Here is a 15,362-nt window from a genome sequence, read left to right on the forward strand (position 1 = left end):
AAATAGGCAACGCGCTGGTTTGAACACTCATCGTTCTTCTATCTCTCGCCATTCATCCTCTTTTGTGTTATGTTACCGATTCCTTGCTTGATGATTATTAAACTAGTGATTTAATTAATTTATATATATATGCCGAGCGGTAATTGGAAAGATAAATGGTTCGACACTCTAAGTACAAGTTCTTAGAATTTTTCAACACATTTACATCAAAAGACATTAGTATCTTATCTTTGCTTGTTATTGGAAACAAAGTGTTTTATCTAGAGTTTTTTGATTACTAAGGTGGCTGCTCTGATGGATAAAAATGCGTGATCCCATCAGAGAAACATGACGTAATCCAATCTGCTATATCCCCCATGATTAGTGGCGACGAATTGTCGCTATTCTCACTTGTTATACCGCTCATGGCTGGAGTAAAAGGACGTCCTTGTCTCGGTGTGTCAACAGATTTTGGTCTGTTAACTCCAAGTCTCTTTTGGTTCAGTAAAGCTTGAAAAGAGGCAAATACGTCTGCCATGAAGCTACAAAATGTCACCTTTCCCACTATAAGGTCGTAATTTTCCATCAGAGAAGCTGTAGCTGACAAGGAAGGCAAAACCAAATTAGCGCGCCCCAGGTCTTTGGGAAGAAAGGTGGAACAATCGTTATTGGAGGTTTCATCGGAGTTCCTCAGCAGCTCATTTGAACTGTAGAGAAATTGCAGTAGAAATCCCTGAAAAGTACTACAATATGCAGGGAAAAAGTGGGGGCGCAAGGGGAACTTCTTACGTTCACTACCCAGACCGCTCGTAACTAAAAGTTGAAAGAGCCCACAAAGACATCCAGCTAACGAACTGCAATTTTCATCTAGTTGGGCTTTTATCGACCTATGTTCTGCAAAAAAAGGAAAGAGAAGTTTTATCCGGCTTGCTGCCATGATACAGATTTTCAAATAACCCACCAACAGAAATGCTGAATTTTGAATCGGTTCGCTGGAGCGCATTTTCTTCTTGCATTTTTCTATAAAGTCATCACACTTCATATCTAATAAAATGGCTTTTTCTACGCAGCCCTCGGACTTTAGATTAAGCAGTAATTCGTTGCTCTCTCTTAGTATGATTGAAATTTCACCCCAGCCATCGCAAAGTTGACCAATCATCTTTGCATTAATACAGCTTATTGAAGTAGGGCGCCCAAGGACAGAACATAGAAGTGCGTCTTGTAGCACTAACATAGTCCACGTCTTCGATGGAGCGATGTGTAGTCCGAGCGAGTATCCAATTGAAGCTGCAAAAAAGATACATTTCCAAGCGGCTTCTATCCTAAAATTGTAGTGATAATATTCAGAAAGTAGATTTAACGATGAGACTTTCTCCGGGCAGTCGGGACAATTGTCCAGTAGAAGATTCAATTCAGCTATAACTTCCGCGACATCAGGAGGGGGGTCAGAGAATCGTTCTGAGATAATAATGACACCATAGGACAGCAGTAATGTTTGATAATCCAAGTTATGTTTAGAAGAGATACTTTGTTCTAGCAAATTCAAATCTACAATTTGATCGAAGAAGGAGCGTGAGAAGCTGTCCCGTATTGACTGAATGGCTGCATTTATCAGTTCTGGATTTTCAATGTATTTTTTGAACACAGGTGAAGAGGTGAATTTTTTGATCACGTCCGTTGCGTTTTCGCCTTCGAGTTCAAAATCAACGTTGCAGAATGGCATGCCAACCTGGAAGAGTGACCTATTGACGGAGCTAAAGCCATAAAATCTTGCGTTGGAATCTTTGCGCTTTTTTGTCAGTTTTGTGCTAGATTTTCGTAGAGTTCGAGGATACGAACACTCGCAGCTTCTCTTTATGCAATTTTGACATATTGGAAACTGTCTGCCGCATCTAATTTTCCTCTGTCGGCACTTCTTACAGGAGATTATTGAGAGACCCTGAAAGTCTACATTAGCTTGTGGCATTTGCACTGTGAAGGCTAGGATTATTTGATATTTTAAACTGGTTGTTCAATAGGAGAATTGTGAATTTGGTCAAACGGCTTATTTCTCCGAGCTCTGTATGCTTCTCACAGGTACCTCAAATACGTCTCAMAGAATTAGTTATTTTCCAGTTTCATAACCCAAAACTCTTTTCCACGAGCTTCGAAAGGAGTAGCTAGGACTGAAGTTTAAGTTCGATTCAATCGAATGGGTGGCTATCTCATTCTTTTTTTTTTTGCAAGGCAGATCTCTTGCCTGCGTGTGGCTTAAAAAATGAGATGTGGTCTCGCAATGTCCGCGGCACCAGATTCAGAGTCCGAAGAAAGCCAACGCAGTAAATTTACTCAAATTTTCAATGTCCGAGTAATCTTCGGTGCGTTAATATGAGAAGCAAGAATATCTGTAAATACTTAGTATTAATGATGCTCTTTTCAAATTTATAAAGGCAACAACCATAAATTCTTAATTTAAAATTTCTTGGATGGTCCCACAGTCTACGACAAAGCAATCATAAATGGCCTGGGAAAAACACGCAAGAGTAACAAAAGCAATTGAGAAAATAAGAAACAGATGTCAAAAATCTGCCTATCAGCTGAATGTTAATGTTGCATTGATTTTTTTGGGCTGTACGTTCGACCTGTTGAATGTTGCAAGCATGATCTCGCTGATCGACGATCTTGCACAAAAATATGACATCTCGTACACGACTGCATCATGGTCTTTAACTTCTTATGCTGTCACATTTGCTGGTTTTATAGCATTTATGGGTCGACTTGGTGACATCGTGGGAAACTCGATTCTGTTTACTATTAGCTGTTTCTTTTTCGCTATTCTGTCACTTCTTTGCGCGGTTATGCCCAATTTCCCAGCGTTTGCTGTTTTCAGAGCTATTCAAGGCATTTCTGCCGCGGGTCTTGTACCATGTGCTTATGCCTTAATTCCTATGTTAGCTCCGGAGGAAGAAGTCCAAAAGTACTTCTCAATTGTGTCCTGTGGATTCAGCTCCACCATTGGTCTAGGACTGATAATTGGAGGTGCATTCGCTGCTACAAAGATAGGCTACAAAGGCATTTTTTATCTGACATTTGCAGTAATGTCTTTAATTGCAATAGTTGCTTTCTTTTTTACGTATGGTGTTGAAAATCTTAACGAAAACCCACCAAAGGATCAAGTTGCAAACAGGGTCAGGTCGCTTGATTTTATAGGATCGCTTATATTTGTAACCGGGAGTATACTGATTGTTGTGGGTTTAACAGAAGGAGGTGAATCATGGAACAGACCTGCCACCTACGTAACACTCGTCATTGGGATTGTTCTTTTTTTTGGTTTTTTTTTTTGGAACTGCTCATACGCAAGGATTGTTCGAGGTATTAGTCGTTGTGGAATTGACACTTCTAGATACTTCGAAAAGGTTCAGCTTTTAATTCCTGTAGATGTTCTTTTCATGAAAAACTTTATACCCATTATTTTGGCTTTTGCTCTAAACAATGCTTGCCTATTTTCGTGTATTTATATCATTGATCAATATTCCCAATACGAAGAGAAAAACAGTCCGCTATATGCCGGTGTCAAGCTAGTTCCCCTAATAATATGTATGGTTATAGGCAATGGCTTGTGTGCATTCGAGTCTACCAAACTAAAGCCTAGAGTGGGAGTGGTGCTTGGCTTTTTTCTGGCCCTTGCTGGGTCGATTATTCTCACCCAATTGCATTTGATCAAAGAGGATATGTTTTGGAAGATTTTCTTTAGTTCACAAGCATTAGTGGGTTTTGGGGTTGCTATTTTCTACCCTTATGCGCTTCAGATTGCAGTGGGTGGGGCTCCTGATCAGTCAAAAGGTATTGCTTCTGGTGTAGCGCAAACTTTTGGTCAACTTGGAATCGAGATAACCTTTTCGGTTATGGCATCAGTTTTGGGAAATATAGATGGAATCAGAGGGCATTCTGGTGCATCCCAGAAATTTCGAACCGGATTCCAAAACTGCACATACTTTACTGTTGCGGTGGGTGCGCTTGGATTTCTGGTAACGTTATTTGGGCTCAAAGGTACTCGCTCACCAACCGATGATATCTCAGACATCGAGTCCTCCATACAGAGAACAAAAGTAGAAATAGATCAAGAGAAGAGCAGAATTTGAGCGGAGGAATTAGCTGTTTTAGTATATAGGGAACCTGGATAAATACGCGCTACATAATGTCGGCCACTTTTGAGCTTACATCTATAACATGCAGATTCGATCTGCCAATTTTAGCTTTAAAAGGCCTGTTTGTAAAAAATGACCTCTTCAATTACTGGTAAATAGCGGCAATATTTCATTAGTCCGGTTTCGCAGGCAAAATGACCATTCGAAACTTCTGGTTGTCCTGGGACAAAAAGATGGTCATCTTATATTGCGTCTTTTTTGTTGGATGTTTCAACGCGGTGAAGATTATTAATAACACAGATTTACGCTTGATCAGCCGTACGGTTTCGTCAAAAAAGAAAAGGGCCACAATGCGTAGCTCGCTATATACTGTGAGCGTTCTTTCTTTCTGTGCAGGCTGTTAGTACATCATACTTACTTGAAATGTAGTTTTCCACCAAAAATCTACCTGGTGAGAAAGGAGATCTCAGTGCGTCTGGTAAGATTTTTTGGCCAAATAATCAGAATGATAATTACTGACCAACCGTTATGGTGTAAGGATCCTGTGAAGTTTTTGAGATGAGAAGTGCGCGCATTCCAGTTCACTCCACAATGATGATTGGTAGATTAACCTGGCTTGTTATTATTATCTGCGCGGCGAGATCTGCGCGGCGCCACACTTTCCTATGACAGTGACGGAAAATCTCAGACATATAAAGTGACATTTGGAATGTGTTAAAGCTCTATTTGAAGCAACATAGTGTTTAAAAATCGCCGTAATTGATTATTCAAGCTCACGTTTTGCGGTTTTGAATTTGATACCAGAAAATTTTATATAGCAATTGCTGAGTTTCACGCTCTAGAAACTTCACGGCAGTAAATCATACGATGTTTATTATGCTGACAAATACTTCAAATACTGAACCGGGACTAAATGATTTTGAAAAAGATGGTGTTTCTAAGAGATCTAAAGATGTGTTGACCATTTTGAAAATACCGATTTTTGGTATAGTAAATTGGGTAATTGCACTAAATAAGTAAGAGATTTTTTACAAAATATAAAATTGCTTATACTGTTGTTGAACTTTAAAAAGGGCTTCAATTCCGTGATATCTGTGTACACTTCACGCCTAAATATTCAACGTTTGTGAAGAAGGGTAGTAGTTTTCATCGTTCAGGAACTTTAGATCCTCCACTGGTCTTTCAGCCTGCGGTGTAATTCTGAAGGCATGTCTGTGAATCGGTTCTTCCCAATCAATCACAGCGGAATGTTGGACTCTGCGATTATCCCAAACTACAACTGTGCGGGGTTCCCATTTGGCTCTCAATTGTAAATCCTGACTGCTTTCCACTAAGTCGTACAAAAATTCCAATAGTGAGTCAGATTCTTGTCTTTTCAACTCGACTATTTTCCTAGAAAACGCACGATTGACATACAAGCACTTCTTCTTCAAAACAGGGTGGACCCTAACTAGTGGATGGATATGCGTCACTGGTAACCTCCTTTGTACCCCACCCTGACTTTGTGAGTTTTCAGCCTGCTCCTTCGAGCTGTGGATGACATGAAGAGTACTCAAAAAATCTTGAAAGGGTTTGGACAATCTGTTGAAAGCTTCAATGGTATCCGCAAACAGAGTATCCCCGCCTCCGTCAGGACCTTCCACAACAGTGAAAAAAGTATACGAAGGTGGCTGTAGCTCGTAAGAAACGTCCGTATGCCATCCACGAGATGTTGTCGAATCCTTAAAAACTCTTGCAAATTCATCCGCATCGGGTCTACGGAAAGTAATATGTAGCTCTGGGACTTTCTGAGGATGTCCACTGGTTTGATGAATGTGCAACTTTCCAAAATGACTTCCATATTGAGTTACATATTCTGGTCCTTCGTCAGCAAAATTCTGATCTCTAAAAATGACTACTCCCTTTTGCGCAACAAGCAAGGCAAGTTCATCTTTCGCAGGATCAGAGAGGTCGGTTAACTGGATCCCACTAATTTCAAGACCAAACTTTGGCGTAACCTTCTTCACTTTTGTTTGACCAATTCTTTCTTTGGTAAAAAGATTAGGAAAGTCAACGTCTGCTTTCAAAGCAGGATCTTGATACGCGTGGAATTTGAGCGGCTCATGCTTCTCAGTGGGATCCCAAGTTGGTAAATAATCCGGATACTTTGATTTTTTTCTGTAGGAATTACGGATTTTTAACAAACCAGTAGGAGAGACTTCGTCTTGACCAGCATAAAAATGGGTATCAAAATTTCCATAGCTAAGCTTAGAATTATAATGCAGATTATCTACTGCTGTTGTGACATCCTCAATTTGAGAATCAGGGGAGTAAATTGGGGTCGAGGTTAGAGCGGTTGGAGGAGACATATTTTAGATGAGAGATGTTGTGTTACTCTTTCTAAAGTAGAAGACGTGTATTCTGTTCAAAAGTGTGCCCCCTTTTTATATCCTTCTGCCATCTAAAAGTGCAGGGGGCACCACTGTTGGGTTACAGTCCTGCTTTGTAACACACCAACATCTTTATGTTTGCACTGCACTAAAAGAAAGTTCTCGTGCCCTGTGGCGCCAGGTAAAATATGGCCTCAAGCCACATTGAGGCGTTTCACAGCAATTTTCATATTAGCCTGTATGACAAGTAGCCAGGCCAAGAATGAAGACCTTCTCCGAAAAACGCATAAGAGCTCAAACCCTGCACAGTGTACGATACTAAGTAAAAATGACAGTATACAGCAAAAAGTGTAAAATAAAAAAACTACTTACTTGGCAATTCGTCGGAACTGCCAAACTTAGTTCCAGACTATTTTGGTCGATAGTTTGTGCTAATATCTTCAAGAAGGCCAAGTTGTTGTGGCTCCCATCCTAGCTCTTTCCGAGTAGTTTCGCTCGAAGTCGGACCATCCGTTGCGATAAAAAGGGCCATAAGGCCAAAATGTTTTTCGGCGTTGTTCACAGGAATAGAGACTGCAGGGACGTTCAAAACTTCTCCAATTTCTTGTGCAATATTCTTGAGTGGTATTCCTTGTTCACCGATACCGTGGTAAACTCGGCCGCTTATTCCCTTCTCTAGAACTAGTCTGAACAAACGAGCCACATCTAAGCGATGAACAGCGGACCAGACGTTTTGGCCTTCTCCTATATAGCCAGACTCTCCAGCAATTTTTGCTATATTCATTAACACTCGAACGAACGCTTTGTCTCCCTTTCCATGAACCGAAGGCGCCAACCTGACACATCTCACTGAAACACCTTTATCTTTGTAACTCAACGCAGTTTCCTCATTAAGTGCACGAGGATTTTTTAAATTTTCGTCATTGGCGTCTTCCTCATAAGCTACCTTACCTGAGCGTAGCCCAAACGTATCATTGGTATATAGAAATGGTCTGTTGGTCCCTTTAAGTGACTCTAGCATAGCCACAGTAGCCTGTCGATCAATTTCACAGCATTCATCGTATTTTTCGTAATCATGAACAAAACCTAGATGAATCACCCCTTCAGACTCCGCAGCACCTTTTTTCAAAGTATCTAGATCCTTGAGTTCGCCACGAAGGATCTTCACAGCAGGATTTACTGATTTAATCTTTGCAGCTGATTCTTCAGACCTTGCCAAGCCAACAACCTCGTGGCCTAGACCGACCAGTTCTGATACTACAGCGGTACCAATAAATCCAGAAGCCCCAGTCACAAATACTCTCATCTTTGTTTTCCTGTGGCAAGTACACTCAAAAACTACTGCTCCACAGCACGAGGGCACCGCACTTTATAGTTCAGGTTCTATTCTGTGTAGTTGATGCTTAGTCAGCAGAGGCACTTGCTGATTAAGCTTCCGCGGAAATTGTACCATACGAATAGTTTGGTAAGACTTGGCTATGCTGATATGAAGCTACCGCGATGACCACGACACTTAGGCTGTGTCACTCAGTCCAGGACATGGCGCAACGGCTGGATATCGGTTCGCATTACAGTTTTCCATCTCGGCACCTTCGCCATTAATAGATATCTTTCGACGTAACTTGATACCATTGACACATTGAGGTGTACACATCCGGTGCATTAATTCAAAAAAGACTCTACTAAATCTAAAGTCAAAGATCCTATTATCGAGCAAAGACCTGGCAACAAACGTTCCCAAATATCCAAACACAATAGGCTAAAAAATTAAAAGAGACGAAACTAGACAAGAACGTGACAGTATCCCACATATAGTACAGTACATCATGCGTGCTGTGTTACCATTCATTGTAGCAGTATGTTTCTTAATACGTAGACAGCATAAAAAATTACATCGATTGATTTCGCAAACATAAGACCATCTGACAAACGCTCGTCATATACTTCTTTCTCATCAGGCAACGTCAAGGACCTTGAACCGCCACTGTTGTACTGCAATGACTGCTAGCGGTATCTTTACTTCGCATCCAGTTTACCGGTTTCTCGTTTGCTTGAAACACACAAAGTCGTAAGCATAAAAAAGCTTTGCTTCTATACTAGCATGCATTGTTGCATTGTACTACCGATGGCGACAACCTTCCACCACGTGATATGTGATCGAAGGTAGCCAAACCTTCCGGTAATGGTGCGTGAATCTGCAAAACTGTGGCTACCGGTATATGAAAAAGTTGAAAAAGTGGCGGGAAGACATCCCGCGTTGATAACAGTAGACCAACGGACAATTACTAAGCAACGGCCAGCACGCAGGGACATCTATAGTATGGCATAACACGTAGCGCCTCCCCTTGTTGGCCGATAAGGGTGTGTTTGTATATGTGGCGACTGTATTGGACCTCAGTGAATTATACATCACTACCAAACTTTTCAAAGACACAGGCGGAATTGTGAAGACAAAATATGTGGCTTCGGGAAAAAAAAGGCACACCATTCGATGATGCAGAGTTAAAACCCCCCCGACCTTTTAGTCATAGACTATAGAAGCCTAGTCTTGGCTGCATGTAGAAAGGGTGCTTTTTCCAGTGGCTCCCTCGAAAAGACAGGACAGTAAAGTAATATGACGCTGGCGATAGCCACGGAATAATTATTGAGGAATTAGATTCTACACATCGACATATCATCGACAGTACGTGCCTGTTGAAACGCATCAAAAACAATGTACATAAATAGAGGCCCAATTTCACCCTAAACAGTGATATTGGTTCTCTTCAATCGGTAGATCAGCAAGAAAAAAATAACACTTGAATAATGTCAAAAGTTGACATAGATATTGGAGCTGACTCAATTTCCTCTTCTGATGAGATCTTGATACCATCGGCCCTCGCAGATGCCACATTAGCGTTCATGGAGGAGAATGATGCAACAGTTGCGCAGATAACGCCTGAACAAGAGAAAAAACTGAAGAAGAAGCTTTTTCTAACAATATTCTGCTTTGTTTCTGCTATCAATCTTTTGCTTTACATGGATAAAGCCACTTTGTCCTATGATTCGATTCTGGGGTTTTTCGACGACACCGGTCTTACCCAAGATACGTACAATACGGTCAATACACTGTTCTACGTTGGTTTTGCTATTGGCCAATTTCCTGGGCAATATTTGGCGCAAAAGTTACCGCTTGGCAAGTTTTTGAGTGGAATTTTAGCAACATGGACCGTACTCGTCTTTTTGCTTTGCGCTGCTTACAATTTTTCTGGGGTCGTTGCTTTGAGGTTTTTCTTGGGGCTGACAGAGAGTGTCGTCATTCCAATACTGATTACCACTATGGGTATGTTCTTCAATGCATCCGAAAGAGCTGCTGCTCAGCCGTTTTTCTTTGCGGCATGCATGGGGTCTCCGATTCCAACTGGATTCATTGCGTATGGTGTTCTTCACATAACGAATCCAAGCATTGCCTTATGGAGGATATTCACAATCATAATTGCCGGACTGACTTTCATCATGACTATTGTTGTATTTCTGTGGTTCCCTAACAATCCTGCCGATGCTAAATTTTTTACAGTGGAGGAAAGAGTATGGATCATCAGGAGAGTTCAAGCATCCACGGGCTCTTCTATTGAACAGAAAGTTTTCAAAAAGAGCCAGTTTAAAGAGGCAATGAATGATTACATAACCTGGTTGTTTGGATTGTTTTTCCTTCTCCAGCAGCTGGCTAACAATTTGCCTTACCAGCAAAATCTTTTATTTGAAGGAATGGGTGGTGTCGACGCCTTAGGATCAACATTGGTATCGGTCGCTGGAGCAGGTTTCGCAGTGGTTTGTGCCCTTATTGCTTCTTTGACGTTAATTAAATGGAAGAATATTTCAGCTTTGACCGCAATTTTTTGGACGTTACCAGCATTGGTAGGATCCATTGCTGCCGCTGCCTTACCATGGGACAACAAAATCGGCATTTTAGCAAATATTTGTATGGCAGGTCAAATTTTTGGGATTCCCTTCATTATAGCTCTTAGCTGGGCAAGCTCAAGTGCCTCTGGATATACTAAGAAATTAACAAGAAGCTCGGTGTGTCTATTTGCAATGGGTATTGCTAATATTATTTCCCCACAAATATGGAGAGCAAAAGACGCTCCCCGCTACCTACCTGCTTGGATCGTCCAAATCGTTTTATCATTTTCTTTGGCACCAGCCATTCTGTTGTTAATCCACTTCATACTGAGGGCAAGAAATAACGAAAGATTAAAAAATTACGACGAAAACTTTCAAGGTTATGTTAACAAATATCAACTTGTCGAAAGTGATACTTCTTCTTCTAACGAAAAAGGTGCAACAGTTGCGCATGAAAGCAACTTGGCAGTGTTCGACCTGACTGATTTAGAAAACAAAACTTTTATATATCCTTTATAAACAGACGTTATTGTTCTATTCTACAACTAATTAATTAAAAATCAATCTAATGTTTTCACAAATCTCTAAAGAAATGGCTTTTATTCTCTTAGCTATTATGCGAATCATTTAACCGAATATGTTTTACTTCGTGTCAATCATCAGTTTCAAGAAGACCATTATGCAGATAATACACTTTGGACACGAGGACTATCATTAAATGAATCATTACGGCACTGATTTGAAATAGTGCAAAAGATTGAATATTGAATATTCTTTACCAATATTATTCTCATGAATTAGAAAGTCAAAAAATGCTAAAGAAACTTACTATAAGAAAAAGTGCATACAAAATGCATCACAACAAGAGCACATTATTTTCGTGTATCTTGAAAATCGCAAGTTCATCCCATTTCTATATTCCATCCATACTTAAAGCCTCCACCAGGAAAAAATGGCTGCATATGTTATAATCCAATTTACATCTTCATCTCCCAAAAAAACTGACTTCTAGAATGATCACTTGGAGTTGGGCCGTACCAGAAAAAGAGAGTCTAGCCTTCACAATGACTCAAAAAACATTGCCAGGGGTAGGGGTAAAGGGATTTTTTTTTTTTGAACGTTTCCATTTGATGATTTTTTTCAATGATATGATACTAAAAGTATGCTTTACTCACCACTAAATATAGCCGGTATGGTTTAAATTGATCACGGTAAGCGCTTGCCAATGGCAGTAACAATAAGATGTGGCTGGCCATTGACGGCTCGATAGGCTGCATCGATAGTTGGTGAAGGCGTAAAAGAATAGGTGAAAACAAGCGCTTAAATCCACAATTTCTCGCAAGACTTTGATTTTCTGATGGATAGATTTGTTACAAGATAAATTACACGAATGGCGTGAGTTCTGGTGCACAACTTTAATATAACAAACTTCACCTGTGTAGTCTCTTGGATGATTATTGCCTTATGTTTTTTTTTTCAATTTGCGTTATGTTACTTTTACAAAAATAGTGCAATTTTGATTGCACAACATAAAACGGAGGCAAACGGTTGACAACGGCTTAATTCGTTGCAATCGTTGAAATGTGTATGTGATCTATCCTCTTAAAAAGTCCTAACTCGGTAGTAAGCAACCTAATTAGCACAACGAATAGAACAACAGAATTCTTATGTAAACGACGTGTAAAATACATTGAGTGTACACTATATTCCAAGTTCTAGCATCACTTGGCTAAATGATTCATAACTCTCTCAACTATATTTGAACATAACTGTGCCACCAATAAAAACATCAAAATCTCTTGCCAAATATCCGTTAAATAGTTTATAATGTCTGTTTGAATTCTGAAACCTCTCTTCACAGTAATAACTTTATACCTGGTATACATTTGTAATGTCTGTTGCTATTCGATTTGAAATGTTGGTCTGGATTGTTGCAAGTTAATTTAAGTCACACAATTAACGCGTTAATGTTCTGAAATGCTTGGATACCTACCATATTAATCAGTGGGGCTACAGTGACGCTAAAATAGCAGTAGGTGAAGAATCATTGACTTTCTTAACCAAAAAAAGTGGTCCATTCAAAAGTCATTAGCCAAGATAGTCGGGAGTAGTTGATCCCAAATTTTAACATGATATGGTAAATACATTGATATGTGAGCCAACAGGTTTATCCTTCATATTCTGGTATTCGACCGAGGATTTTAGGTGTTCTGCAGTGGCAACCGAGCTTAGGAAACATTAGCACAATGCATACCAATGGTTGACGAGTCTTGTTAGATGTACGTTTACATTTATCATTGTGCCACAGTGGATGCCATGATTTTAGACAAGTCAATCACAAAGTTATACTGTCAAGTTAATGATGTTATGTGCAGTTTTTAGGCAACCCATAAATTTGAAAGGCTAATATACATGATCTTCGCTATTCATTTGTAATACTACACTGATGATTATACCAGTAATCGACCCATATGTCTTGTCACAGGTATCAAATATTCCTGGCGATGCGGGCTTTCACAAGACTTTCTTGATAGATTCAGCAGGCACCAGTTTTATATGCAACCCATCTCACAATGACAATGACTTCAGTAATTGCAACCCCTTTGATAGCACTTTGTGGACTGGTCTTAGACGGTACATTTGAATTCAATTATGGAAACTGTTAAGAGTTTTGGTGGGGGTTATTTCCGTATACGTAAACATTTCTGCCATTATTTGACCAGCTTTCGTTATAAACATTTTAAGATTTTGCTCAGGTCACTCTGTGCTCATAATGTCTTGAACATTCCAATCTGTTGTTTATAGTGAAGGGTGGAGAAGATGTAAATGAGTGGTCGCAAAGGATAGATTTAGTGACATGTATAACTTACTGTTCCGGAACTTCAGAAACACGGTCAGAGTATTATGTTGGATGTTTGGTTAATCAAAAATTAAACAATAAACGTATAACCTATAAACAACTATTGGATTTACATCAACATGATTGTCACACTTCAGTGAACCTTTGGGTAGAAACTGGAGTTATGGACATGAAAGTTGAAAAAAAATTGACATCTTGTATTGTTTAGTTATTTTAATGTTACGGTTGTAGTTATATTATTCCTCAGTTATCATTTCCTTTATTCGATGGTATTTTATCTCTTGATCGTGTATAAATATATATAAAAATTGTTTCTAGAGTCTTACCGTTTCCATCGAAGAATAAAATTTCATTTCGGTCTTTGATAGGAAAAAATAATGATGGGAATATATTGCTTTTGGTCTATAAACGGCTAAAGTAAAAGGGTCTATAAACTTTAAAAATTTAAAATAGTAATAAAAGAACTAAGAGTGAAATAGGGGAAGAAATTGCGTTCATGCTTATTTCACGCGTGTTAAGTGAAAGTGGAAATTTATGTGCCAATCAAAAGAATGCCAGCAATACGGAGGCAATGAAGACGCTTAAAGCACTATTGGCTACTAGACCGTTGGCACTACCAGCATAGCTTGAAATTTCTAAAGAGGCAGTATTAGATCCTACTACATCGCTTATGGATGTGCTGCGAGGTTGTTCGTAGGCAGTGTTCAAGTTGGAACTTGCAAAGCCCTTGGTATTAGCAGTCCCTGAAACCGAAGGCACGCTACTGCTATGGCCAATCGCATCAGCCATGGTAGCTGGATGTGCTTCAGCATGACCAGATTCTGAAATCGAAGGCACGTCGTTGCTGTGGGTCACGGTTTTCGTTTCAGCAGCTTCGGGGTTGACAGAGTTATCAGTAACGCCAGTGGTAGTACTTGCGCTAACTGTCACTCTATTGGTTGTTAATGGGCACCATGTGGTGTATGCTGTAACAGCGTCATTGACGACAGTTGTGGCTGTAGAAACGATGGCAGGAGAGGCAGTTTCGGAGCAGACACCAGACTCACAAGAAGTAACTGTAACTAAAGTAGTTTGCTTTGTTGGTTTATTAGTGGAAACAGGACACCACGTAGTGTATTCCGTAGCAACGCCACTGACAGTGGTCGTGGCGGTAGAAACGATAGCAGAAGTGGCAGTCTCAGAACAGACGCCAGACTCACAGAAAGTAACTGTAATCAAAGTAGTTTTTTCGCCTGTTGTGACAGCAGAAGTCACTTTTTCAATAGTAGTACGATCGCGGTAAGATGCAGAAGTAGCGTCTTCGCTAGTAGTTTCTTGTCCCTTGAAAGATGAAGCAGAGGAAGAAGTAATAACTTCAGTTTTCATACTAGATGGAGTAGACCCAATAGCAGAACTCGTGGTTTCAGTTTTCATACCGGATGATTTGGTATCAGTGATAGCTGGAGTAGACGAGATAGACAATAAACTATGAGAACTTGGCGACTTGGAAGAGATTGAAGCAGAAACAGTGGTAGTTTCAAAATTGTTGGAATAAATGGTAGAGGTGCTAATAATCTTGGATTGATTATCAGAAGAGTTAGAAGCTGAGCTGGTTCTAGCGGAAGTAGAAGAAACTGTAGATTCATGATCCTTGGAGCCCGTAGTGGAAGAACTAATGGTTGGGTCAGCAGATGGTCCGGAAGAGCTAACAGTTGGGTTAGCAGATGATGTGGAGGAGCTGGTTGTTGGATCAGCGGATGATGTAGAAGAACTAACGGCTGGGTCTGCGGATGTGGCAGTGCTAACAGCTGAACCAGCAGACGATTCCGAAACAGTGCGGAAAATTGGGTCTACAGTAGATGATCTGGATGACTCAAGCAATATGGATGATCCAGACGTAGCCAGTGTAGAGGAAGCGGAACTGGTAACTACAGTTTGATTCATAGGATAGATTGGAGTAGCAGTTGAATATGTGGATGGAGCAGTGGATGTTTTAGATGACTTAGAAAACCTCGAAGAGCCCGAACTAGTCACATCGGAAGATGAGACAACTGAACTGGTGGCAGCGGAAGATGAGGCAACCGAACTGGAGACAGCAGAAGATGAGACAACTGAACTAGAGACAGCAGAAGATGAGACAACTGAACTGGAGACAGCAGAAGATGA

The 15,362-nt window shown here is 40.2% G+C and overlaps 5 protein-coding genes across 5 annotated transcripts; 1 reads left to right on the plus strand and 4 right to left on the minus strand.

The window, feature by feature from the left end:
• Positions 1 to 277: 277 nt before the first annotated feature.
• Positions 278 to 1,945, minus strand: DI49_3478 (Zn(II)2Cys6 transcription factor; the record flags this gene model as incomplete). The annotated part of the gene is made up of 1 exon (XM_018366545.1): positions 278 to 1,945. The coding sequence occupies one exon, from the start codon at positions 1,943 to 1,945 to the stop codon at positions 278 to 280; it is 1,668 nt and encodes a 555-aa protein (XP_018220384.1).
• Positions 1,946 to 2,477: 532 nt separating this feature from the next.
• DI49_3479 (basic amino acid transporter) lies at positions 2,478 to 4,100 on the plus strand (the record flags this gene model as incomplete). The annotated part of the gene is made up of 1 exon (XM_018366546.1): positions 2,478 to 4,100. The coding sequence occupies one exon, from the start codon at positions 2,478 to 2,480 to the stop codon at positions 4,098 to 4,100; it is 1,623 nt and encodes a 540-aa protein (XP_018220385.1).
• Positions 4,101 to 5,215: 1,115 nt separating this feature from the next.
• JLP1 (sulfonate dioxygenase) lies at positions 5,216 to 6,454 on the minus strand (the record flags this gene model as incomplete). The annotated part of the gene is made up of 1 exon (XM_018366547.1): positions 5,216 to 6,454. One exon carries the CDS (start codon positions 6,452 to 6,454, stop codon positions 5,216 to 5,218), a length of 1,239 nt encoding a protein of 412 aa, XP_018220386.1.
• Positions 6,455 to 6,884: 430 nt separating this feature from the next.
• Positions 6,885 to 7,781, minus strand: DI49_3481 (uncharacterized protein; the record flags this gene model as incomplete). The annotated part of the gene is made up of 1 exon (XM_018366548.1): positions 6,885 to 7,781. The coding sequence occupies one exon, from the start codon at positions 7,779 to 7,781 to the stop codon at positions 6,885 to 6,887; it is 897 nt and encodes a 298-aa protein (XP_018220387.1).
• A 5,979-nt stretch (positions 7,782 to 13,760) lies between these two features.
• On the minus strand, positions 13,761 to 15,140 carry DI49_3482 (uncharacterized protein; the record flags this gene model as incomplete). Its single annotated transcript, XM_018366549.1, has 1 exon — positions 13,761 to 15,140. One exon carries the CDS (start codon positions 15,138 to 15,140, stop codon positions 13,761 to 13,763), a length of 1,380 nt encoding a protein of 459 aa, XP_018220388.1.
• Between the last annotated feature and the right edge of the window lie 222 nt (positions 15,141 to 15,362).

Source organism: Saccharomyces eubayanus, chromosome XII (assembly GCF_001298625.1).
Source record: "Saccharomyces eubayanus strain FM1318 chromosome XII, whole genome shotgun sequence".
Taxonomy (NCBI): domain Eukaryota; kingdom Fungi; phylum Ascomycota; class Saccharomycetes; order Saccharomycetales; family Saccharomycetaceae; genus Saccharomyces; species Saccharomyces eubayanus.